The sequence below is a fragment of the Globicephala melas genome, chromosome 11 (assembly GCF_963455315.2).
Source record: "Globicephala melas chromosome 11, mGloMel1.2, whole genome shotgun sequence".
NCBI classification, from domain to species: Eukaryota; Metazoa; Chordata; class Mammalia; order Artiodactyla; family Delphinidae; genus Globicephala; species Globicephala melas.
The window spans coordinates 48,738,187-48,765,648 of NC_083324.2; the positions used below are offsets into that span (position 1 = coordinate 48,738,187).

Below are 27,462 nucleotides of genomic sequence, written 5' to 3' on the forward strand. Positions count from 1 at the left end.
ATTTGAGAACTATTATACATAATTAAAAGAAGAAATTAGTATTTCCATTTTTGTAAATAAAACCGATTTCTTATATTCACACCAAACATTTTTAAGACATCATCAGTAATATTAAGCCAGTTACATGCAGAAGACACTCTAAATAAAAATCATTAAGCTAGCTTTAGTAACAAGAAAGGACAGGTTCCACTCCAAAATAACAAACACATACATGAGGATTCGCTTAATTTTAAGCAACCAAACATCTTTTTTCTCTCTTTTCTAAAATATCACAATGAGAAGTATGATAAAGTTTTAAATGTGTAGGTCAATACAGTCATAACTATTTTCATTCTGGGTATACCTTAGAATGCTATTCTAGAAGGGATTTGTTTATGCAAGTTGCTTGTTTAGCAACAATTAGATAGTGGTTCTTAACCTCTTAGGATCACAGACTCCTCTGAGAATCTGATGATAAAAATGCCTGTGGGCATTTCACATGAAAACATACATATACTCAAATCCTTGCCTGAGATTTTAAGGCTTCATGCCCCATCCCCCATGCCTATTCACATACCAAGCTAACAACCCCTGCAACAGGAGGCAGCTGGGAGACTTATCAACACTGAAAAAAGTTCAAATTTAAGAATGATTCACAGTAACTAACACTCTACTGGTTGCAGTTTGTTCTTGTAGCTAACAAATTTGGGAGTGATGGTAAAACAAAAAAAGTAATTTTCAGAGGAAATGAAAGAATGACTTGGGTCATCCCTCAATGAAAACCCTGCTGACTTAGTTTTTTTAAAAAAAGAGAGAAAGGAAGAAGGGAACAGGGAAGGAGAGGCGGGGTGGAGGGCGGTGGAAGGAATGAGAGGGGTAGAGGGACAAATCTGAGGGACAGAAGAACAAACCCATAGAAAGAAAACACATTCATCTACTCAATCTTTCTTGGTCAGGAGCATTCATGAGATGAGTGTGAGGCTGTAACTAGAACAGAAATGGCTGGACTCCAAGCACACACTTGGTCCACTACAGGCAGAAGAGACACTCTCTGACCTTTAGGTTCAAACATGACAAACACTCCTACTTGGCAAACGATTAGTCAATGTTTTACTTTGAGACTGCATATTTCAGCAACTGATCACAACATGCAGGGCAGGCAATCCTGGCCTACCAGCCACTTCTGAATCTGTCCCCATTTCCGATCAAAGGAATGATAAGAGTGCTACAAATGCAAAAGTTTCATAAACTAAAGCATCCAACATACTGCATTCTATGAAAAGTCTTAAATTAATCACATACATTTGCCCTGAACAGCAATGATTGTTAATTCAAAGTTGTTACACATTCAAAATACAGAACATACTAAGCTAAATATGCTCAATAATAGAGATATATGGTCCTCTGTAGTTTAGAGAACTATAAATAAAACTTATACTTAATAACTGTATCCTTATAATTTTAGGAGTATAAAAGACAATACATTGTCACATTTTCATTTCAAGCCAAGAATTGCATTCATATTTGAAGCTATGAGGTTAAAAAATTTAGCAATATATTAACTGCTTTTGGTTTTGTTTTTGAGCTGTGACAATATGGACTCTATGCACATCTCTTTAACACATTAACAGAAGATCCACCACCAACCTCTAAAGTGTTTAATACTGCCCTGCAGGTTTTACACCCCACTTCGTACTAATACAACATCAGAAATATTTTTTATGGGAATTTTCAGAGCTAGGTCAATGTCAGAAGGAAAGAGTAAAAAAGAGTATTTGTTTTATTTTAAAGCAACCCAATTTCTATATGCCTACTTAGAAAATTTTTTTGCTTTTCTTTCCGATAATTAAAACATATTGAAATGTATTAACTACAGAAAAGCATAAGAACATAAAACCAATCATAATTCCACCATAGATAAACCAAAGTACTGGTAGTAATCACTTCTTTCCAGTAGTTTTTGACCTATATACAGATACTAGTTTTTGTAACACAAAACTGGAGTTCCACCCATCTTACAGTTGTGCTTTTTTTTTCATTTTCTTAGATGAATATTTTCTTCTATTATTAAATATGCTTACAAACTGTAAGGTTGTATGATTTCAGTTTTACTATGCAGACATCATAACATAATTAGTCAAAATTCTAGGACATTTAGGACCACAGGAAATAACTTTGTCATCGCTAAGCCTACTTTAGCTGTTGCAAGCACTTATTACACAATAATAACTTATAATGAGTAAGAGCTATGTATGTGTTTGCTGTTATGATTTAAAACAAATATTGCATTTAACTTGCTGACATAAATGGCTTGTTAAAATATATACATCAGGTTATTCTATTCCCAGTGTTTCAGAAGAAACCAGTTTTACTTCAGACGGAAACTAGCCAAGTATTGATATTTTTGAGACCAACACTAAATCAGGGTTATCCACCCAAATTACCTCTTTTTGTTGCCGTTCCAGTTCTCGCATGCGGATATCTCTTGCTTCTGCTCGGGCAGCCCGTTTTGCTGCCAGTCTTGCCTCTGCCTGAAAAGTAATGTAAAGATTCAGCTTTATTTAAAAACCACCACCACCAGCACCACACCTGTACATCAGCTTGAAGGACAAGGAGCCAATGGGACATTACTTCCCAAAGAGGGTGGGGGGCAAGATGTCATCCACCAGCAGCCCGACTGACTTCCTCCATCAACATCCCGTCCGTACTCACTTCTTTTCCTAGTCCCAGAGTCTCTCCTGAAATCTGGGCCTTTACTGTCAACTGCTTGCCTTGATTACACATTCAAAACATTTCACACAATTCATTATATGTTTCTACACACTTGCTTTTTCCAGAATTTTCTTCCCCATCAATTCAATCATACAGATTAGAAACTGCAGGGCCAGCCTCTATTTCACTTTGAACCTTGCCAGTATTCCCTCTCCAAGTCCTGTCAATTCTGGACCACTGAGTTTCTCTCCAACCCATCTCAGGTTTCTTTATGCTCACTGTTCCTGCTTGTTTCAGGAACTCTTCCTCTCTTTCTCTCTTTCCATTGAGATATAATTCACACACCATCAAATCCACAACTTAAAAACATACAATTCAGTGGGTTTTCAAGTACATTCACAAAGTTGCACAATTATCACTACTATCTAATTCCAGGATACTTTCATCACCCCAAAAGGAAAACCTGTACCCATCAGTCATCACTCCCCGTTACCCAAACCCAGACCCTAGCAACCACTAATCTACTTTCTGTCTCTATGAATCTGCCTCTTCTGGACATAGCATATAAATGAAATCATACAATAGGAACTCTTTATCTCTTGTTTGGATACTGCAACAGTCTCCAAATCCATCTACCCAACTCCAGATTCTGCCCTTCAATTCATCCTCTATGTGGTTACATGATTGCCAGTCTGCCTTTGTTTCTGATCATGTCAATCATTCTGCTGTGTAAAATACTCCAGTGGCTCCCCATTACTCATGGTTAAAGCAAAAATTCCATAGACTAGCACAAAGAGAAGACAGGAGACGAAAAGCAAAAGCAGAGATTAAGGTTTCTCCCAGTCATCTCTCCACCTTATTTCCCATTATGTGCCCCACCTGTGCCAGCCGCATCCACCTTCCTCCACTCCTGGACTCTATCTACTGTGCTGGGAGGTTAAGCCTCTCTTCACAGACTGCTGGCAGGAGGTATTCTCCCTTCTCTCTTCTTCAGCTACCGTGCTACCTTCTATGAAGGGTTCCCCCAGTCCCTCTTTCACAGAGTAATACCCTATGGACATGTGCCTACTGTGGCTTATTACCCTGTATTAAATGTACTACATGGTATTATATGGTATTAAAATTACATACTTCCGTCACCCCACAAATTTCATGCCTCAGTGCCTGCTAAATAAACAAGAGATTTTCAGGTCATGGGCCAAAGTATCGAGGAAATGAGCCAACGAAACAGCTTGATGTACCACATGAAACAAAAAAATCTCTCTGGTTTCCCTTGCGGTGGTTTCCTCAGTTCTTGGCCACAACCCAACTCTGATTCAGATCCCCTCTCTTCTGATAATGACAGTAGCTGCTTCTTCTCATGCTATTATATTTGTGCCTAAGTCTCACACTAGGAAGAGACTCAGCCAATGTTTAAAGTGGTCTTCTGTGCGTAAGCAATTATACTGAGCACTGAAAATACAGAGTTAAGACATGCCACCTCTGCCCTGAAGACGTTCACAAACTAGCCAAGGGAGACAAACACAATGTTTAAAGGGAAGGAAGCATGCAGGGAGGAGCAATCAGTTTTGCCTGGCAAGGTCACAGCAGGCTTCTAAGAAGAGGAGACAGTTTAATGGTTACTACTTTTTCAACTACCCCAATTTTGGCAATTTCCTAGTCTGTTTAACTGACCTTTAAGTAGCAAAAACGCTGCAAAGTGAACGGAAATCTGCCAACCGAAAGCTCTCACACTGTCATCACCAGAGCAATTAGTGTTCTCACATGAATTTTACATTGGCCTCTATCATTAAAAACCCTACATTCCCCACCTTCTTTACCCCTCTATGAATGGTCACCATTTTCTTACCAGAGTTTATATTTTATAGAGAAAGACTTCAAGGCTAAGTTATGCTTCAGCAGATAACAAATACGTTTTAAAATTAGAAATTATCATTTTTCTGGGAAAAATTTTCAAATCTCTCTTTTTAACTTAAGAAAGCCACAGCAATGTGTAGGAATTTTCATTTACACTTATATTAGCTTTGCACTTGTAGCTTCCCTTAGAAATTTATTGAGAATGCCAATTTCATCCTCCTGAGATCTGTGGCCAATTCTGCACAATCTATTCTAAAACGGGACTTCTCTCACCAAACCTAAATTATAGGTAATTGAAATCTATTCTCTAATACAACTTCTTGCACAACAAAAGGACCTACTGTATAGCACAAAGAACTCTACTCAATATTCTGTAATAACCTATATGGGAAAAGAATCTGAAAAAGAATGGATATATGTATAATATATGTATAACTGAATCACTTAGCTGTACACCTGAAACTAACACAACACTGTAAATCAACTATACCCCAAAATAAAAAATTAAATTTAAAAATTAAAAAAAAAAAAAGGAAGGGACCTAACTGCTGTATAACAGAAAGAACATGGGCTTCAGAGCCAGAAAAACATCCTTCTCTTTGTTACTTAGCCAATTTTATGCAAAACTCAGATACTACCTCCCTTGGAGTTGGTATTAAATAAGGCAAGCTTTAAAAAGGTAAAGACGATTTAAAATTACTTTATCTGTTTTTTTTCTGTACATTGCTTCCACGTGCCTGACAGGAGTAGCAAGGAGCTAACGGTGATTCCAATCTGGTAAGACAAGACGTGTACTCTATTCTTATACTGACATATTTTGAAATAGTCAAATTATAAGTACACAAAGCATACTTCTAAGTACCAACACTAGCACTTTCCCCTCAGAATACTACTGCGTAAAAGAGCTACTGCAAATTCGTTTTAACCCACCCTGACAGATATAAAATAAAAAAGATAAAAAACTAAAGGACCATGAGGATTTAACTGAGTTCAAAACAAAGTTGGTTAAAAAAAAATAAACATGGAATCACCACTTGATCCAATAATTCCACTTCTGGGTACATACAAAAAAGAATTGAAAGTAGAGACCCAAACAGGTATTTGTATACCAATGGTCATAGCAGCATTATCCATAATAGCCAAAAGGTGGAAACAACCCAAATGTCCATCAGCAGATGAATGGATAAACAAAATGTGTTATGTACATACAATGGAATATTATGTAGCCTTTAAAAGGCTACATAATAGTAATAATTTAATAGTAAATTTTGACACAGGCTACAACATGGATGAATTCTGAAGACTTTTTTTTAAATTAAATTTTATTGGAGGACTTCCCTGGTGGCGCAGTGGTTAAGAATCTGCCTGCCAATACAGGGGACACAGATTCGAGCACTGGTCCAGGAAGATCCCACGTGCCACGGAGCAACTAAGCCCGTGCACCACAACTTCTAAGCCTGGGCTCTAGAGCTTGTGAGCCACAACTACTGAGCCTGCATGCCACAACTACTGAAGCCCACACACCTAGAGCCCGTGCTCAGCCACAAGAGAAGCCCACCACAATGAGAAGCCGGTGCACCACAATGAAGAGTAGCCCCCGCTTGCCACAACTAGAGAAAGCCCGTGCAACAGCAATGAAGACCCAATGCAGCCATAAACAAACAAACAAACAAACAAATAAATAAAATATATGAGGAAGTTGAGTCTTAAAAAAAAAGTTTTACTGGAGTATAGTTGTTTTACAATGTTGTTGAAGACATTATTAAGTGAAATAAGCCAGACACAAAAGGACAAATATTAAATGATTCTGCTTATCTCAAGGATCTAAAGTAGTCAAATACCATGGAGATAGAAAGTAGAACAGTGGTTTCCAGGGGCTGGTGGGGACAAGGGAATGGGGAGTTATTATTTAATGGGTACAGAGTTTCAGTAAGGATGATGAAAAAGTTCTGAAGATGGATAGTTGTGATGACTGCACAGCATCTAAATGTACTTAGTGCCACTGAACTGTATACTCAAAGATGATTAAAATGATAAATTTTATGTTATGTTTATTTTACCTCAAAAAAAAAAGGTTAGTTAACTTAAAAGTTAGCATAAGACATGAATGAAATCATAAGTATTCAGGAGCCTAAATCATTTAAGTATTTGTATGGTCTTTAGGCTGACATGACCCAAACTTTTAAATCAAGTTAACAGGAAAATTCAGGAACTGGAAATTCAGGTTCAGAAGTTACCTGTGAAATCCAGTAAGTACTGGACCAGGTTTCTAAACATTATTCTGATCATTATGCTTTCAAATATTTGGCACATAAAAGCTGATTAAAGGAAATATGTAATTGGATAGGTATAGGAATTTATTCTTCCTAGAGCAGTGAAAATGAAAACACAAAAAATAAAGATATGTTTGGATAGAACTAAATCTATTTCTCACTAAATGCTTGGGGCAAGTGGAAAAACAAAATGACAGCAAAAACCATGGGCCTTGATCACTCCTGGAATAAATGCTTTAGATTGTGTTAAATCATAAACCTTCTAAACTTGTTGAATGTTCACTTTATCACTCAACTAATAACTAGGAACCATACAATGGAAAAGATGAGGACTAATCATGTACTATGGTTTGAGTGCTTCTACATTAGGGACTTTTCCTCTACCATAAGAATCTTGTATTATGTTGTTTGGGGATGTAAAAAAAGAAAAATACATGAGATGCAATAAAAAGACAAATACGGTTGACCCTTGAACAACATGGGTTTGAATTGTATGGGTCCACTTACACACGGATTTTTTTCAATAGTAAATACTACAGAACTACATTATCCACAGATCAGAGGAACCCCAGATATGAAGGGCCAACTGTAAGTTACAGGGGGATTTTTGACTGCAGGGAGGGTCGGCATCCCTAACCTCCTCATTGTTCAACGGTCAACGGTAACTCCATTTTAGAATGGGCAAAGGATTTGAATAGACATTTCTCTATAGAAGATATACAAGTAGCCAATTAGCGCACAAAAAGATGCTCAACATCATTGGTCATTAGGGAAATGCAAATCAAAACCACACTGACATACCATTTCACACCCATGAAGATGGCTATAACAAAAAAATTTTTAAATGGAAAATAAATAGCGTTGGCAAGGATGTGGAGAAGTCAGAACACACTGCTGGTGGAGATGTTAAACGGTGTAGCTGCTACTGAAAATGGTTTAGCAGTTCCTCAAAACATTAAACATAGACCAGAAGACCTGGCATCCACCTCTAGATATGTACCTAAGGGAAACGAACACATGTGTTCACACAAAAACTTGTACATTAAGTATTCATAGCAGTATTATTCATAATAGCCCCCCAAATGGAAACAACCCAGATATTCATCAACTGATGAATGGATAAACAAAATGTGGTATCATCCATAGAATGGAATATTATTCAGACATAAAAAGGAATGAAGTACTGATATAGGTTACAACATGGATGAACCCTAAGAACATTATGCTAAGTGAAGGAAGCCAGACACAAAAGTTCACATATTGTATAATTCCACTTATATGATATGTCCAGAATAGGAAAATCCAAAGACCGCATGTAGATTACTGATTGCCAGGGGCTGGAGTAAGGGGGAGATGGAGAGTGACTGCTAATTGGTATGGGGTTTCTTTCTGTGCTGATGAGATGTCTCTAATTTGTAATTAGGAAGTGGCAGTGGTTGTGCATCCTTCTGAATACACTAAACACCACTAAAAACTGCACACTTTAAAATGGTGAATTTTACAGTATGTGAATTATATCTCAATTAAAAATTTTTAAATAAATGAGACACAGTGAATAAAAAATATGCTAAATTAAATAAATAGTAAAATATGTAAAACTCCAACACATAAAACTCAGTATATAAAATGGGAGAAAGGGACTCATGATCTAGTAAGTCTGGAAAATGCCAGGTTAAGTTTTTAAAAATCTTTAATAATACACATTATGAATTGCCAAGAAAAAGGTAAAATAAAAAAGCATTTCTCAGACTTACCTAACCACATTACTAAATAAGCCCTAAGTAATTCTTCAAGGATTATGCTCCAAGGAACACATGTGGGAAATAATGATTAAGCTCTGGCAATATATCAGGACCCAATTCAAACTGTTCTAATTCTGTTGGGGGGGGGGGCTTACCCTTGCTCTCAATATTTATAAAATTAAACAATGTTTTGAGAGTGATCTTCATAGAATCAAAACTCAAACTTTCAAGATGACAGAAAAGATGAGACCTCATTAATATTACTACCATCATTTGAACACTTAGCAAAGCTAGGTGTTTATTTTCCTTTAATCCACAAAGTAACACCTTGAGGTACAGAAGGATTAAGTAATCTGCCCAATATCTCCTGGCCAGCAAATATTGGAACTGAGATCCACATCCTTAGAATCTGACTCCAGTTAATGCTCTTAACTATGTTGCCACAACTTATATCTTTATACCCCAAGTGTAAGAACATATCCTTAGGCAAATAATAAAAGTTTACTTTGGATGAATTAACCTGTGATTTTTCAATTTAGCATAGATTCTCTCTTTTCTGTGAAACTGTACCATTCTGGTTCCCTTTTTTCTTTGACCATGACTTTACCCCAAATGTAGTGAATCTCCTTTTGCTCTACACAGACTTTCCTCTCATCTGTTTACTCCACATTTTCAACTATCAGCCAACGAGAATGATTCAAATCTAGCATCTCAAGCTCTGACCAGAATCAAAGCCTACATTTCTAACTGTCTAGTGGATCTCTTGTCATATACTAAGAGTGAATAAAAGCAACCTCATCTTCCCTCAGTGAATACGCTTTTGCTTCCCTATTTTTCAATCTCCAGAAATGGAACCCTGTTGAAAACTCAGTCTCAGGGACTCCTACTTCCTAACTAAACCTTCTTTACAATATCCCTTAAATGCAACCTTTAATATCCATTCCTACAGACTCCCCCTCTTACAAGCAGGCCCTTACACTTTCACCTAGGATACTTTATTTCCTAATTCTAACTTCACTTTCTCCATTCCAACTCTCCTCCTATCTGTGTTATTTCCACATTACACACTGTTAAATTAATCTGCACCAAGGAACAAGTGGTTGATTGGCCATAATATACTTTATGATGCCCAATACCCAAAAGCATCCTTACACTTTCAGAATTTTAAATTTAGATTCTGTTACTGCTTAGGTCAAATAAACACTGAACAGGCTAAAATAAACCAAATCAGCCCAAATCAATTTCCAAATCAGAAACTCAGCTAAGGCCAATCCTATTATAACTGTCCTGTGGGTCTACAAGTAAAGCAGGATCTATCCTATCCACTGGACAGTGCCCTCTGTTTCCTTGGAATATAACCCACATGTCAAACTTCATTTGGAACTATTCTGGGGGGGCTGAATATTCTGGGGGGAAACAAAGTTATATCCACTTAAAAAAAATAGTTTGAATCCATCATCCTAAGAGTCAAAGGCAAGAGAGTTCATTATAAAGCTACATGGCAATATAAATATAAAATATATGTATATACACATAAAACACAAATGTAAAGTTATATAAAATATACATATAAAACATATATGGACGTGTCCATATATAAAGAGACACACACCCTCTGTGCTATGATGTGAACTCCACCCTCCCTAGGGACCTTGCCTCAACTATCTGATCTCTCTCCTCTGTCTACACTCTCTTCCTCTACTGGTTTGTTCTTTCTCATCATAAGTAGGTTCAAAGTCTGTCTTATCTTTAAACAAACAAACAAACAAACAGTCCCATCCTGGTTCAGTTCTGCCTCGTCTTCTCTTTACAGCCAACTTTTTCTAGCACCTCCCTCCTCACTCCCCACTCCCTTCAAATGACTGCTTTCTGGCTTCTGCCCAAATCATTTCAGTGAAATTGCTCATGCCAAAGTCACTTATGACCTCTGACTACCAAACCCAATAGAATTTTTCTCTTCTTATCTCACTTGTCCTTTCTGGCTTCCCATATCACTGCCACGCAACTTCTGAAAACTCTCCTCTCTTGGCTTTCTGCAATACTAGCCTCTCCTGGTTTTCCTCTTGACTCTCTGACCTCTCTTCCTCAGAATCCTTCATGGGCTCATTTTTCTCTGCTAGCTCCTTAAACTTTAATATAGCCAAAGCTTCCAGGCTTCATCTCACTCTCTTCACTCTATGTTCCCTCCCTGGTTGATACTGAGAGTCTGCAAAGCTTTGTGTCCAACCCAGACTTTTCTGTCACAGTCCTGATCCAACTGGCTATTAAACACTGGGGCTGTCCCACTGGAACCTCGGATTTGCTATATCACAAATGGAATTTATAATCTTTCCCTTAAAGTTCCTCTTCCTCTTTATGTCCCCATCAGCTGTCCCATTACCCAGAACTGAAATGAAGGATCCCCGTAAGGCTCCTTCCTCCCTCGTTTATATCCCCCCGTCCATACCCTGTCACTAAATCTCAGCTATAGTTCTCATCAAGATTCTCTCTCTCTACTATTTCTTCAGTCCAAACTTCCCTCTCCATTCCCACTATCACTGCCTTAATTCAGGCTCTCATCAACTGTCACCAAGATGACAACAAAGCTTCTTAACTAGTTTTCTCCTTACCAGTCACTCTTTACATGGTGGCTAAATCTGAAGAAGGTTTTACCCTTCAAGGGCTCCCCCACAGATGCCGAAATCACACATGAACTCCTTAGCACACAAATCCCTTCCTGATCGGCCCCTCTGGTCTCTCCAGCGTCATCTCCCATTCCCCCCACCATCTCTCCAGCCAAACTGAGCTGTTATTCTAGCAGCTTCCCACATGTTCTAGTTGTTTCACACCCCTGTGCCTGAGAACACTTAGAAAGTGACACACACAAACCCATAAAACAATACTGTTTATAGTGATATGTATTAGAACCTTTAGAACAGGAACAGAAAGGATACCTCATGATTTTATTATAGTGGTTCCCTGTTGGGGTGGGGAAAGGGAAAATAGGCCTGGGGGTAAAATAAAGGGCCCTAAACTTGGTTTATAATGTCTTCTCCCTTCCTTCTGATCTTTATAAGAAAAGGTCTGCAATAACTGTCCCAAAATGTTAGCATCATTTAATGTAGACTCATGGGTACTGACATTATCATCAAAACCTTTCTGCATTTAACATTTTTCAAAAAGAATAGAACATAACACACACTCAAATGCCTTTAAAGGAAGGGAAACCTCTAGCTTTTAAACTTTTGTCCTGCTGTGATCATGTGACAGCTTTAAAGGGAGGCAAATTAAAATTTCATGATTTGACAGAAATGCACTGAACTGAGCCAAACATGGAATTGCCAGCCTGCATGTATATCCATAATATAAAATCCATGCAACTGGCATAAGAAAGAAAAATAAGGTATAATTTGGACCTTTACAGACCACACTTTAATATCAAGAAATTTGAAATACAAAATTCTAGAAAGTGAAACATTTAAGGCAAATGACTAATTCAGGTAGCTAAAGACTCAAGAGTTTACTGTGTTTAATTTTGTTTATTCTTCCGTGACATTCATGCCAAAAGAACACTGGAAGACAAATTAAGAGACATAATATTTATTGTGTTGCTATGGTTTCCAAATTAACAAATAAAAATCATTACTCAATTTCCTAGCAACTTCCCTTTAGTAGAAAATCTTAGGTACCATTTTTCTTAATTAGATTTTTTTTAACGATTATTCTTTTTTTTTTAAAGAGGTGCATTTCTTTTTTTCTTTTTTTTTTTTTTTGCAGTACGCGGGCCTCTCACTGTTGTGGACTCTCCCGTTGCGGAGCACAGGCTCCGGACGCGCAGGCTCAGTGGCCATGGCTCACGGGCCCAGCGGCCATGGCTCACGGGCCCAGCCGCTCCGCAGCATGTGGGATCTTCCCAGACCAGGGCTCGAACCCATGTCCCCTGCATTGGCAGGTGGATTCTTAACCACTGCACCACCAGGGAAACCCCTTTAATTAGATCTTACAATATAATTGTGTTTAACCGTTTTTTTAAAGCTTTTGGTAGTTGAAAACCAACTATATAAATTTTTCTGAGCATAAACACCAATATGTATTAGATAAAATCTAGGGATTTTAACCCATTTTCTTCTGATGTCAAACAACTATATCTTCCTTTTATTTAGAAAACTTCTGACAGCAAAATATTCTTTTGGAATGAGAGAAGGAATTTAATATTACAGACTTTATTACTGAGGTTTGACTACAATCTAGTAAATAGATAGCCCAGGAAGACTGAAACTCTGGCTCAGCAATGACGCATCTAACCGAAGGGGAAATGTGACCCACAGTTGTGGTAGAGATACTCTGTGTGTGTGCTGGGGGTGGCGGTGGGGCTGCTAGTAGCGTCCTTACATTTAGGATAAGGGTACTGCGCTATCTGAATTTTTTCTCCAAATACCTGTAACTCATGGGAATGGTGAAGATTGTGACAATGAACTTTACACCAAGTATTTTTTAGTCACGCTGACACAAAACTAAGTAATAGGGCTCAATAATCCTCCCTTAATTCTGGTTAGAGGGATAAATCAAGGAACAGTGAGATACCGAGAGTAACGCTGGCCATCACAGAGCCCTGGATTTGCGGGGGCGGGGGGGGGGGCGGGAGGGAGTGCCCAACCACATCGCCTACCCTCCTTCGCCTCAGTTCCAGTGGGTTTTGCGGGAAAAAACAGAGAGGTCTGCACTTGACAGGAATTGGCTGCATTCATGTACTAATGCCACTGGAAAGATTCCTAAATGACTAAAAACGACAACTTAGGTCTGCTCTTTCAAAGAATTTGTCTACTAAAAACAGTAAGTACAAAGGGGGAGAATTTTTAAAGAAAACTTTTAACTGGACAGAAATGGAAAGAAAAACATTCATTTTTCATAACCTTGAAAAATTAACTCATATTTCATAATCTTTTATAAATTTTTGTGTACCACCATTGAGTGTATTAAAGGCATTTGAAAGGTATTTTAAATAAGCGTAATTCTGCCTCCTGTGCAGTTAATTTTTCAGACAAATCCAATTTGCAAAGAACAACCTGAACCAAACACAAAAGGGTGATCAAAAAAGTGCCAAAATTAAGAAAGACTTAAGACATGACCTTGAAATCACAGAGTTCTTTAGGGCTCAGCCTGAGGAGTGATTATCCTCAACTCTACACTTTCTCCCTAGACAATCTCATCCACAACTCATGATTTCAATTACTTCCTACATGCGCACAAGTCTCAAATATGTATGTATAGCCCAGATTTCTCCTTTGACCTCTTGATCCAAATCCCCAAACTGCTTCTTCAAAATCTCCACTTAGATGCCTCACAGGCACGTTAAATACCACACGTCCTAACATAAATTCATGGTCTTCCCTCTCCAAACCTCCTCCTCGCACTAACGTTGCCTACCACCCCAAGGATGCACAACCCCAAACCTCCCCTCTCTGCCACCTAAGCACCGCCACTCGCTGGGCACCTCCTCCTATCTCTGCACTCCAACCGCCTCTCCCCATCCCTACTGTCATCATTCTAGGCCAGGCCACCAATGCCTCTGCAAGTCTCATGACTCATCTCTCCGCATCCACTAACGTCTCCTTGTGATATCATCTCCAACCCGCAGGAAAGTCATCCTCTGAAGGCACAAATCTGTTCACGTCATACCCCTACACAAAACCCTTCAATGTTTTTTCCTTTGCTCTTAGGACACAGACTAAAATCTTATATCAGGGTTCTCACCCTCAGCCCTACTGACATTTGCTGTGGGGACTGTCCTGTGCACTGTAGCATTTTTAGCAACATCCCTGGCCTCTCCCCACACATGCCACTAGCGTGCCCCTCCCCCTGTTATGACAGGCAAAAATATCTTCATACACTGCCAACTGCCCTCAGCTAGACAAAATCACTCTCAGTTGAGAACCACCGGCCTGTGTGACCTGGCTCCTGCCTACCTCTCTGGCTACTCTCCTCCTTGCTGTACGTGTCAGAGTTAACAGTGATATCACGGGAGGCAAATATTAAGAGTGTAGGAGCCAAAGTGCACATTTCAGCCCGACCCTTTTCTAGCTATGTGGCCTTGCGCAAGTTACCTCACTTCTCCATGCCTTGGATTCATCACGGATAAAATGAGAATAGTAGACCACCCCATAGAGTTATCAAGAGGATTAAATCTGTTTAAAGAACTTAGAATAGTGCCTGGTACATAATAAGAGCTCAGCAAATGTTAGCTGTGCTGTTGTTACTCCTTGAATTCTCCACACTCTTTCAGCCTCCAAGCTTGTCACACATTCTTCCCTCTGACTGTAAAGCTCCTCCCCGCATCTGACAACTGCTTCCCCTAAATCACTGCATTCCTCCTTCAAACTCAATTGAAAAGGCGCTTCCTCAGGGAAGCCTTCCCAAAGCCCCCAAAATGTCAAGTCCCCCATCACACACTCTTTAATGAAATCATTTACTGTTCACTCAAAGCATTTAGCACAGTTGTAAATAAATGTATTATTACATTTGCTCAATTCTAAGAATGCCACTGGTTGTGATATACACTGACAATCACAGCTTTCAAGACAGAAATTACAATATTAAATGTAGACATTAAATTTGAAGAAAAAAAAGAAGCTGAAAATCAAAGAACAGGTCCATTATGTAATGATTTTTTAGCGTCAATTTTCCCCTCTAGAACTTAAGCTCCAAAAAGGGAAATGACCATGTTAGACCTGTCCATTCCCTGTCCTCCTTACCTAACACAGCATCTACAGAGAGTAAATGCTCAATAAACATTTACTAAATGAATGACATTCAAAATTCACGTTTAAAAAAGGAACCCACTTTATTCTTTTCTTTTAATCTTTTTTTTAAGTTTTTAATTTTTTTTCTTTATTTTTTTGGCTGCTTTGGGTCTTAGTTGCAGCACACGGTATCTTCATAGAGGTATGCGGGATCTTTTCCCTGTGGTGCGCGGGCTTCTCTCTAGTTGTGGAGTTCGGGTTTCCTCTCTCTAGCTGTGGCACACAGGCTCTAAGGCATATGGGCTCTGTAGTTTGTGGCATGCAGGCTCTCTAGTTGAGGCGTGTGGGCTTAGTTGCACCGCGGCATGTGGGATCTTAGTTCCTCCACCAGGGATCGAACCCATGTCCCCTGCATTGGAAGGCAGATTCCTTACCACTGGACCACCGGGGAAGCCCCCAAGACTACTTTATTCTTAAATGAAAGATGGTATTACCCATAATTATTATTGATTATGGTAATTCTTTGCATTTTAAAAAACTGCTATCCTTGCCAAGAGTTTTTTATCCTTAGTTCGACATGGCCTAAAAATGAATACTCAAATAAAATAGCTAAATAACTATGAGAAAATCATTAGCTCTATCAAGCTATTATGATTATTATTCCATAAAACAATAACACTGGACAGTATCTTTTTTATTTATTTATTTTTTTACGGTACACGGGCCTCTCACTGTTGTGGCCTCTCCCGTTGCGGAGCACAGGCTCCGGACGCGCAGGCTCAGTGGCCATGGCTCACGGGCCCAGCCGCTCCGTGGCATGTGGGATCTTCCCAGACCAGGGCACGAACCCGTGTCCCCTGCATCGGCAGGCGGACTCTCAACCACTGCGCCACCAGGGAAGCCCTCTGGACAGTATCTTTTAAACTAAGCACAATTCTTCCCTTTGTATCCTTCTCAGGCTGCTAATCTATAATCAAAACCACAAACTTCTGGTTCTCACTACTCATCATTCCAGATGCCTGGAATTTACCTCTTTAAGCAGCAAAATAATAAAATCCAACCAAGGGTCCATCAACAGATAAATGGATAAACAAAGTATAATATATACATACAATGGTACATCATTCAGCTGTAAAAGAAGGAATTAAGTTATTTACAAGGAAAAAAAAAGAGGAATGAAGTTCTGACACATGCTACAACACGGATGAATCTTGAAGACATTATGCTAAGTGAAAAAAACCAGACACAAAAAGGACAAATATTGTAAAATTCCAGTTATATGAAGTATCTAGAATTAGACAAATTCATAGGGACATAAAGTAGATTAGAGGTTACCAGGGGCTAAAAGAGGGGGCAATGGAGTTACTACTTAATGGTTACAGAATTTCTGTCTGGGGTGATGAAAGATTTTTGAAATAGACAGTGGTGCTGGTTATAAAACACTGTTAATGTAATTAATGCCAATGAATTGTAGACTTAAAAATGGTTAAAATGGCAAATTTTCTTATATATATTTTAACCACAAATTAAAAGTGAATCATGTAAAAACCATTGAATGGTATGCTTCAAATGAGTGAACTATATGTTATGTGAATTATATCTCAATAAAGTTATTTAAAAAAATGAAATCCAAGTTCTAGCAGCTACAAATGTTAAACAGCCATAGTTTCTTTTTCTTCCTTATTATTACAAGTAGGTTTGCACACCAAATATGTATACACGTAAATTCTGCTCAACGTAAAAGTCTCCAAACATTCCACTTACTAGACCCTAACTCCTATAAAAGACGATCGCTTTCTATGCCTGTCATTGATTCTTTAGATTCAAGAGAGTTGTGTGTTATGAGTATGAATTTTCTTTGGGTCCTGAATCTCAAAAGAGATCACAGAATTTTAGAACTGCAAGGGCTTTCAAATCATCAGCTTCAAAAATAAGCAACGTTCTGATGACTTCCATTTGAAGAGATGTGCAGAAAACATGTTTTCTTCATAATTTCAGCTCTACAACAAGGAAAGGAGGAATATTCCAGGCTTCAGTGAGGCCATAGTAAGACTGCTTGCAAACCCTCCAAGAAGCTTCTACTTCTCATAGGAACACTCTTCATAACACTCACCAAACTGACCGTGGTAAGGCGGCATAACTGGCTTTCATCCATCCCTATCTTTCTCCTTTTGCGAGGCTAGCTGCCTAAGGGTCTCCATTTGATACACTCTGTGCTTTCGGGTAATTTTCACTGAAAGTCAACTCTCCAACTGCATTTCCCCCCAAACCTGTGGGACAATCAAAGTCAAACAAGCGAGAAAGGTAAGCATCCAGATTGGCCTTCTGATACCCTAGAGAACCTGCTGCTGACCTCCTCCAACACCTGCTCTTATGACATCTTCACAGAGTTGTGACACACATGCTCACCCAGCAAAGCAGCAACATGCCTATTACAGACACGGCGGGAGTTCTAGATCCATCCACATTCCTGCCTTCATGGAGCAATCTTCAAACATTTCAACATCTTTTAAAAATGCCAACAGGTTTTACAAGATAAGAAGAATTCTGGAGATGGATGGTGATGATGGTTGCACAACAATGTGACTGTACTTAAGTCCACAGAACTGTACACTTAAAAATGGCTAAAGTGGTAAATTTTATGAGTATTTTACAACAATTTTTAAAGTGCACTCGGTTCCACATTTTAGCATGCAAATTATCCAGTTTGCAGAACATATTCATGCCTTTTGTTTCTTTTGCTCTTCATTCCCTCTAGTTGCCTCATTTGGGGCCAACTGAGAAGCATGGATACTTTAGCAGACGGTAAGCAGGAGGAAAAAGAGGCTAGTTTTCTTTATTTATGGTATACCCTGTCTACCTCAAAAAACAATTTGAAGTGAGGAAAAGACAAATTAAACTCTTAGATTTAACTTAAAAAAAAAGAAAGATTAAGCTATTTGTCCTTTTTAATTGTTATGGGGGTTCTGTTAGTTTTTACTCCTAATTGTGTGTGTGTGTTTGTGTGTATTTAAATACAGATTTATAAGCTCAACCTCATAGATTCAGATTTAGCAAGTATGGGGTAACACCTGGGAATCTGTACATTGAAAAAGCAACCTGGGAGATTCAGATGATCAACCACGTTTTAGAACACCTATCTTAATAAATATATTTTTTGTAAAAGAAGAATATTTTACTTCTATTCTTACTTTCTATTTCAACTTATTAATAAGCAACAAAATAGCCTACTGGAAGCCTAACACTATGGTAAAGTTTACAGGCACTATTTACTTTAATTGTCACAGCAGCCCTATAATACAGGAGGCCCATAGTATTCCCATTTTACAGATGAGGAAAATGAAGTCCAGAGTAGTTACTTAACAAGATTACTCAACCAGCAACTAGTACAGCCAGAATTCAAAGCCACGCTTATAACTCTCCAAAAGTCCAGCTCTTCTGGAAGTAGTATGATACAGAAAAATAAACAATGGCTTTAAAAGCTGAATGTGAGTCCCAGTTCTGATACCTTCCAGACATTAATCTCTCAGCTTCATCTGTTTCCTCATCTGTAAATAAGGCTAATAACAATGCCTATCCTACCTAACTCATAAGGTTATTGTGAGAATCAAGATGTGAAAGTGCTTTTAAAATCATGAAAAGCTATAGAAAAACAAAATATTAATGGAGGAGATGGAGAAGACTGAAAACAGCCCAGCACAGTGAGACTATGTGCTTGAATCCAAGCTCAGCTATTTCTTAGCTGTGTGACCTTAGGGAAGTTACTTATCTTTTCTATGCAATGATTTCTTCATCTGTAAAATGGAGAATATAATAGAACCCATTTCACAATTTTGTGGAGAGTAAATAAACTAATTCATTTAAAATGCTTAAACAGTATTTGTCACATAGTAAGCACTCCAGTGTTGGATGCTAGAATGCTACCCAGTTTTGTAAATGAAGCATCACATCCAAAAAAAGAGTTCAAGCACCCAGTGACGGTACAGAAAGAGCCTAAAACATACTGGCATTTTCCCCCCTTACAGAAATCTGGGTATGTAAATTCCTCCAATTTTGGAAGCAAACATTTTGAGTAGTTTCAATTTTCAACTAAAACTACGTGGCTTCCAAAATACTTCATTCGGGTAAATACTTAAGACCATTGTAAAGTGTCATCCACTACTTCATTTTAAAATATCTTTTACCTTTTTATCTAAAAATATCTCAGATTTTTTAAAAGTAATTTTGTTAAAGTATTATCACAGTTTTGTCATCAGTTTTTAGATAACTTTCCTCTGCTTCAAATATCCTCCTACAAAATTTGACTTCTAATTCAAAAGCTGAGTAGCTTATAAAAGGAAAAACGTAACAGTGAGCTGGATCCAAAAAAAGACTGTGTAATATGTCAAAAGGAAACAGCACTAGTCCTAAATGAGTTATTTACTAAGAATAACAAAGAGGAAGTGATGAGGGAATAATTCTCACCCAAAGAATACAATTTTAAAATGCTCTAAGCAATTCTTGTACCAGGTTAGTATATGGTCAGGTCTGCAGCTGCAGATAAGAGGCTGAAACAAAGTTGGCTCCTCACTAAGAAATCACAGCTGGGAGTTATCTTAAATTTTCAATATGCAACAGGAAATGCTGCCAGAGATTCGATAGGTGACACCCCTTTCCTTTTTTGAGTTGTCAACAAACCAAAACAAAAATGCTCCAGAAGCTCTATTACTAGCTAAAAGTTAGACATAAAAATTCCACTGCAATTATTCAAAAAACAGCTAAGACACTGAATCTGAGCAGACACCAAATAAGGATTATTTCTGTTAACATTTATACAGTGCTTCCTGGAATATATTAACTGTAGAGCCCAATGAGCATTTTTGTAATATAGTTATCACATCTTCAACATTCTAATTACCTTAAGTTTCAATAATGAAGATTAATTATAAATTTCAAAACATCAGGACAAATACCTGGAAGTCAACTAATCCACAAAAATAAAATGAAAAATTAATTTTAAATGAGTTAAATAAATATTCAAGTAAAGAGACAGTAACTGTATTTTACTCTAATACAGTATTTTAGAGGGCATATTTAACATCTTATTTATAGTAAACATTCTGAAACTAGCTTAATGAATGAATGTCTGTATATATCTCCAACCCTCCACCCAGAATTTTTATAGCATTCTCATCTGTATAACTCAGTGTTGAGAGGGGTCTTCCAGACATTACCTCTCTGGCAATGCTACTCAAAGCTTCATCTTCTGCAGAAAATCGGTCTTTCACAGGTGTCCTTTTCCTTCCAGAACCAGGAGTCCCCATCTTGTCTTCTTAATAGTCTTTTAACTGTGAAAAGTGACTTCACTGTTTTCAGCCTTGAAATAAAAAGAAACAATAATTTAGGATGCTTCTCTTTATGTACTTTTAATGCTCATTTACACTTTTAACAAAGAGAAATAATATTTATATATTTATGTATAAATTAAAGAAATTAGTCACCAAACACTTTGTCCTCCACTATCAATTTATTTCAATAAATTTTAGAATATTTAAATTTATACTAATTACTAAACCTCCTAACTCTTTTTACCATGCTAAACACAGAATGTATTACCATATTAGCCTCAGAAAACTGCAAAGAGCAGTAATTCTACTTAACAGGTTAAAGTTACTACAGCTATTTCTAAAATCTATTTCCATTTGAAAGTCAAAAACATTTCAGAAAAGTCATTCAGCCTAAAACTTTGAGAGCACATATTTAAGAAATTTTAATATAGAGCCTTAAAGCTACAAGGGTAAGTTGGCTTTTAATGTAATTCAAGAAACAATTCCACTTAAACCATTACCACATCAAAAAACACACAATAAAAAACAAATGAAGGTTTATTACTCTGCAATTAGCAATAACCAACACCCTCTATGCAACAAATTCTGAGTGCCTGCTATTGCCAGGTAGGTACTATGGGAGATGCCAAAGATACTCCGATGAACAAAACAGTGATGACACAGGCCAACAACTAAGAATATATCTATGGGTCTATTTTTATTGTTATTATTATAAGATAGATGTATTTTTACAAAAGAGAAGAAAAATTCATCTGCCAGGATTAAATAACAAGGAAGAGAAAGACCATCTAAGCTTTCTAACACATGGTATATGAAATTAAAAATACTCCTGAGAGGGGCTTCCCTGGTGGCACAGTGGTTGAGAATCTGCCTGCCGATGCGGGGGACACGGGTTCGTGCCCCGGTCTGGGAAGATCCCACATGCCGTGGAGCGGCTGGGCCCGTGAGCCATGGCCGCTGAGCCTGCGCGTCCAGAGCCTGTGCTCCGCAACGGGAGAGGCCACAACAGTGAGAGGCCCGCGTACAGCAAAAAAAAAAAAAAAATACTCCTGAGAATGCATCCCAATTTATACGACCTCCTTCTCATTTAGTGAAATATCCATTAACTTAATTTTTTTCCCTAGCTTTATCAAAATAGACTGGCGAAATTTCATTACACAGTGAGTCACAAAGAAAATCTCAAGTAAGTTTATCCTAATAGTATGAACTATATGAAAAGTACAAGTGACTTTAATGTATTGTAATTTACTTGATTCAAGCAAAATAAAACAGAACCACTTCATTCTTCCAAAAAAGTTCTCTCCAATGAAAATTCAGGCCATTCCCATCTTAGCTGACACCATTTTTATTCCCACATAGCTGACTTGTATATCTGTCAATCAGAATGAAGACTGAAGACAGTTTATTATTCTGCCATAGAAAATATATCTGATACAAGAAAAGGATTCATTTAAGTGGAAATGGAAGAAAAAAAAGAATGTATATGTGAAAGCAGCAGTGGATAACTTCTAGCCAGAAATCAAGACAATTTCTGGAAACCACAGAGGAGTTTTTTCAGAAGTCTCCCATCATCCTCATCGTCAGCATCATTTTAAAAATCATTCACTTGTTTAATAGTAATGCTCTACAAATATTAGTCACCCACTGAGAAAAATGCAGCACGCAACACAAAGTTCCTTTTCAGACTGGAGTGACAATTTAGCTGATGTGCTGTGATATCATCCAGTATTTGTCCTTCAGCCAACTTTCCAAGGACTGACTAAAAGACATTTCACAGAAGCAGGCATTTCACAAAAACAGCCATTTTCTAATTCCAGACACACAAAAATAATTACAGAAGAAAGATTTGGCTGGAAGTGTAGCAAAAGCTTAATAGCAGTTTTGTTACGAGGACGAGATTATGGACGCATTTTTTTCTTCTTGATTCTTTAAAATTTCAATAGCATTTTAAAGAAAAAGGAAAAAAGAGATGCATTTAAAAATAAAAACATTCGTATCAAAGAATAAACTGGCCCCAAAGTGGATCACACCCAAATTAGGCTCAATATACTACGCAGCTGAGACATGCAATGTGAAGCCACTGCTGGTGGTGCTCTTTTGAATGTAAGATTTCTTTCTCCTCTTTCCCTGTAATCCAATTTCCATCCTTCTCAACCAACACTGTCTTAGACCTTAGAGCTGCCAGGATATTCCTAGCACGCAGATTTATATAAAGAATTATCTTTTCTTAAAAACGCCTAAAAAACAAAACTGTTTCAACAAGCTCCAGACTAACCCACCCTGAGAGAAAGATAACAGTGAAAGGGACAGAGGCACAGGCTAATGAGCAGGAAATGGGAACTTCTCTGTCTTCCTTATCCTTCGTGTCCTATCTACAAGGGTACCCAGGTGTTTACGTGCATGACTGGCCAGGTCCTGTCACCTTTTTCATTTGCACATGAGGCAAATCGACCATTACCTATTTCAATCTAGTGCTTTTGAAAAAAATTATATTATTTGTATTCTGTAAGCAGACACACTTACTAATACCAGAAAAATCTGGTTTTCAGCTCCTATGCAACTATCTTCTAACAACTCCAGAACATTCTACACCAGCGATGGAGGAAACCTTAAAAGAAATAAGATTTCTGGCACAGTTGATAGAAAACTACTTTTCAACAAAATACCAAAATTAAAGGTACAGACTCAAAGGTGACCGCGAATAAATTAGTTCCGGTTTCTGATTCTAAAGGACTTTCAGTAAGTTTCTATTCCAAGGAGGTTTTCTCAAGAACACTTTTCATCGGGAGCCATGTTAATTTCTCCCAGCTCTTCCTTAGTGCTATCAACTAAACCAAGAGCTAAACCTTTACATTCACTGACAAGAACAAAACTGACTGGTTTTTGTTAAGTCCTTTACCCAACATCAAGCTGATTTTCTCCAGATGGTTTTGTCATTAAGTATTTGTCTACCTAAAGGAAAGAAAGGATGTTGTGGAATATAAACCTTCCAAAACAGGTATATCAATTAGGCTTTCTCTTCTCCAATAAGCTTCTCATGTAATACATTTCTGAAAAATAGGCATTTTGCCACATTAAGTGGCATTTCAATCATGATATTGTTCACTCTCGTGAGAACAGAATATCAGTGTGCCACACTCTAAATATAGCACACTTAGATAGTTCTGTCTGGATCCTGATGGTTGCGGTTGCCTTATATCTAAATATTTCATCATAGAGAATTCAAAATATTGGCATAAGTCTTCGCGTCAGCATTGGTATTACAGTTGACCCTAGTTTGTACAATAAGACATTTGTTAGTTATTCATAAGCAAATCCAAGGATCCAGAATAGCACCTGAACTAAAGAATTAGTGTGATTGTAGTTGTTGCCGTTGGACAAGATTTAAAGTGAGAGGATCTGAGTTCAATTGGTTGTATGACCAACTGCTGCTTTGTCCTTCCCACTGCCTATGCCTTGCTTTCTTCATCCAGAGAGCAGAAATAACAACTGTCCCAACTACCTAATACGGCTAATGTGAGGCTCAAATGAGTTAAGATAAATGCAAGCACTTAAAAGACCACAAAGCACTCCAGAAATGTTCAAAGGGTCTTGAATTAACTAGCTCTTTTACATATTTAGCTTATGAAGCTGACAAAAGAGCCATCCTTGCCTTTCTTTAAAATTTCATATTTTTAACTAAATAAAAGTATCCTCAAGTTATTTATTCCAGCATGCATCATGTGATATCATTGGCCATACTAAGAATTCTTGGTGAAGCATGGAACAACATGGAAAAAATAAAAACACTTTTAACTATAATCATTATACTGTAGCACATTTACATAATAAAAACAAAAATAAGAAGAAAGTTTTAAGGTACTCTGTGGTATTCATAGTCTTTTCTGGAAAATCCAAATGAATACACAAGTTTTGCTAGTATGGCCTCATAATGCTCTTAGTTAGTGTTAGTCCTCTTATTAGAATACAATTGACTTAGAAGGAAAGACAGAGGTCATTAAATGGTACACTTAAGATCTGTGCACATCATTCTATATAAATTCCACCTCAAAAGAAAAAGTCCTCTAAACAAATACTGAACTCTAGTCAATGATGCACATGTTGAAATATTTAGGGTTGAAGTGTACTTATAACTGCTACTTATTTTGAAATGCATACAAAAACAAAAAAAGATAGAATAATGGATAGATAGAAGAATGGATAAAGGAATATATAGGTGACAAAGTATAAAATATTAATAGTAGAATCTAGGTGGTAGGTACGTGAGTGTTCACAGACCTCTGTCAACCTTTTTTTTTTTTTTTTTTTGGCCATGCTGTGAGGCTTGCAAGATCTTAGTTCCCGGACCAGGATCGAACCTGGACCCCTGCAGTAAAAGTGCAGATTCCTAACCCACTGGACGGCAAGGGAGTTCCCTTAACTTCTTTGTATGTTTGAAATTTTCTATAATAAAGTATTAGGAAAAAAGTAACCAGTGAGAGCTTCCCTGGTGGTGCAGTGGTTATGAATCTGCCTGCCAATGCAGGGGACACGGAATCAAGCCTGGGTCCGGGAAGATCCTACATGCCACAGAGCAACTAAGCCCGTGTGCCACAACTACTGAGCCTGCACTCTAGAGAGCCCGCGAGCCACAACAACTGAGCCTGCATGCTGCAACTACTGAAGCCCGCGCGCCTGGAGCCCGTGCTCCACAAGAAGAGAAGCCATCGCAATGAGACGCCCGCACACCGCAACTGGAGAAAGCCTGCGCACAGCAACGAAAGCCCAACACAGCCAAAAATAAAAACAAATAAATAAATAAATTTATTAAAAAAAAAAGTAACCGGTGAGAAAGGTAGATGACTAAATGAACAATAGGCCTGGGAACTGGGAATTGCAATTAAAAAATCTTGATTTGAAACAAAAACAGAAGGCAGAGGTAACCAGAGGATAGAAGAATACGAATAGCTATGTATACCTTAGAAAGATTAGGAAAAGGAGAGAACAGGAATTCCTGGACTGAAAGAAGAAAATGGAGGAGGGGGAAGGGCAAAGGGTTGGGTGGGGAGAAAGGAAAAAAGGAAAAAGAAAGGAAGGAAGGGAGGGAGGAAAAAGGAGGTAGGGATTATAATTAAAAATACCAATTCTGCAAATATCTAGATGAGACCATTACACAAAATGAATAAATCATTACCAGGACCTACAAAATTGACCAAAAAAAAAAACGTCTAGAACTTGAGGCAAAGTAAAAAATATATATATGAGGCAAAAAATACATGAGTCAACACTGGACGGCCTGGCAGAACAAGGAAAGGTAGATGCTAAGCACAAACTAAATCTCAGGAAAGTATCAGAACCTATAATGGTTAATTTAAACTCATCTTTTATAAAATATAATGCCTGTAAAGGGTCGAAGCGAACTCGTATAATCACATCTCCTACTTCCACATTCAGAAGTCCTAAGAATTACCACAAATGTTTTCTAAAGTTTCATATTTTGAATACATAGTATTCTCATATACACAACACAACTGACAATCTTTCCAATTCTTCTTTTCATACAATGACATGCCAGTGATGTACTTCCTTCCTTGCCAACAATGTTATTCAATAAATGAACTCTAATGGGCTGTATGTTCAACATGATTTATAATACTACTTCATCAACTGTGCACAACCTAAATTAGGAAGATGTCTCTTACCAACAATTGCATTCTCAGTTTGCCCTACAAAGTAAACCATGTTCTAGTACCACTCAAATGGCCTCCTTTCCCTACGCCTTTTAAAGTATCTCAGAAATACACGGTCGTATGTTCAGAGAATGAAAGGAAGGGAGAGAGAAAATTACATATTGTTGAAGATAGGTCACACTTAAAAGTGTGAAATAAAGCAGAAAACAAGAAAACAGCAGAAGTACTAGGGTTAACAGAAGCTCAGGTGACGAAAACAAAGATAAAACCAAAAACGAGAGAGAAATATGAAAGCATGCAATAAGGATATGATTTTTTAATGTAATTAATATGGAGATTGTAAAATTAGGAAATTTTAATAAAATAAATCATATACCTTTAATTTTTCCCTTTTCAACAAATATCTACTGAGAATTTGCAAGGTACTATGTACACACTAATCACTGCCTTCTAAGTAGGCAAAAGACTACAATGGGAAAATTAAAATGGTAAAGAGGTCAGAGAATGTACTTATACTATTTCTGCATATCCTTTCTTAACAGTGTTCTCTGAAGCACAAAAGTTTTTACTTTGAGGAAGTCAAGTCACCTAATTTTTTTTTCTTTTGTTGTAAGGCCTTGGTGGTGCATAGCTAAGAAAGCACTGCCTACCCCAAGGTGACAAAGATTTACTCCTGTGTTTTCTTCTAAGAGTTTTACAGTTTTAGGTTTTATATGATCCATTCTGAGTTAGCTTTTTATATGCTGTGATGCAGATATCCAACTTCATTCTTTTGCATGTGGATATCTACTTTTCCAAGTACCATTTGTTAAAAAGACAATTTTTTTCTCTCATTGAATTGTCTTGGCACCCTTGTTAAAAATCAACTGACCATAAAAGTAAGGGTTTATTTCTAGACCCTCAATTCCATTCCATTGATTGATATGTATATCTTTATGCCAGCATTACACTGTCTGGATTATTGTAGCTTTACAGTAAGTTTTAAAATTAGGAAGAATGAGCCCTCCAACTTTGTTGTTCTTCTTTGAGACTGTATTGCCTATTCTGGGTCCCTTATCTTTCCATACAAATTTTAAGATGGGCATGACTATTTCTGCACCAAAAACTGGTGCAGGGAAAAAAAAGGGGGTGGGGCAGCATGGATTTTGATAGGGATTATACTGAATCATAGATCAACTTGGGGA

The 27,462-nt window shown here is 37.6% G+C and overlaps 1 protein-coding gene across 13 annotated transcripts in view; it reads right to left on the reverse strand.

The window, feature by feature from the left end:
- The window catches only part of LRRFIP2 (LRR binding FLII interacting protein 2), a 119,299-nt gene that overhangs the window by 77,893 nt on the left and 13,944 nt on the right, over positions 1-27,462 (reverse strand). For all 13 annotated transcript variants that reach the window (XM_060308540.2, XM_060308550.2, XM_060308537.2 and 10 more), the window contains 2 exons: positions 20,496-20,638; positions 2,424-2,510 (listed from right to left, as the gene is read on the reverse strand). In XM_060308540.2, coding sequence (XP_060164523.1) covers positions 2,424-2,510; positions 20,496-20,585 — 177 coding nt within the window. In that variant the 5' untranslated portion in view covers positions 20,586-20,638. The remainder of the gene's footprint in view (positions 1-2,423; positions 2,511-20,495; positions 20,639-27,462) is intronic.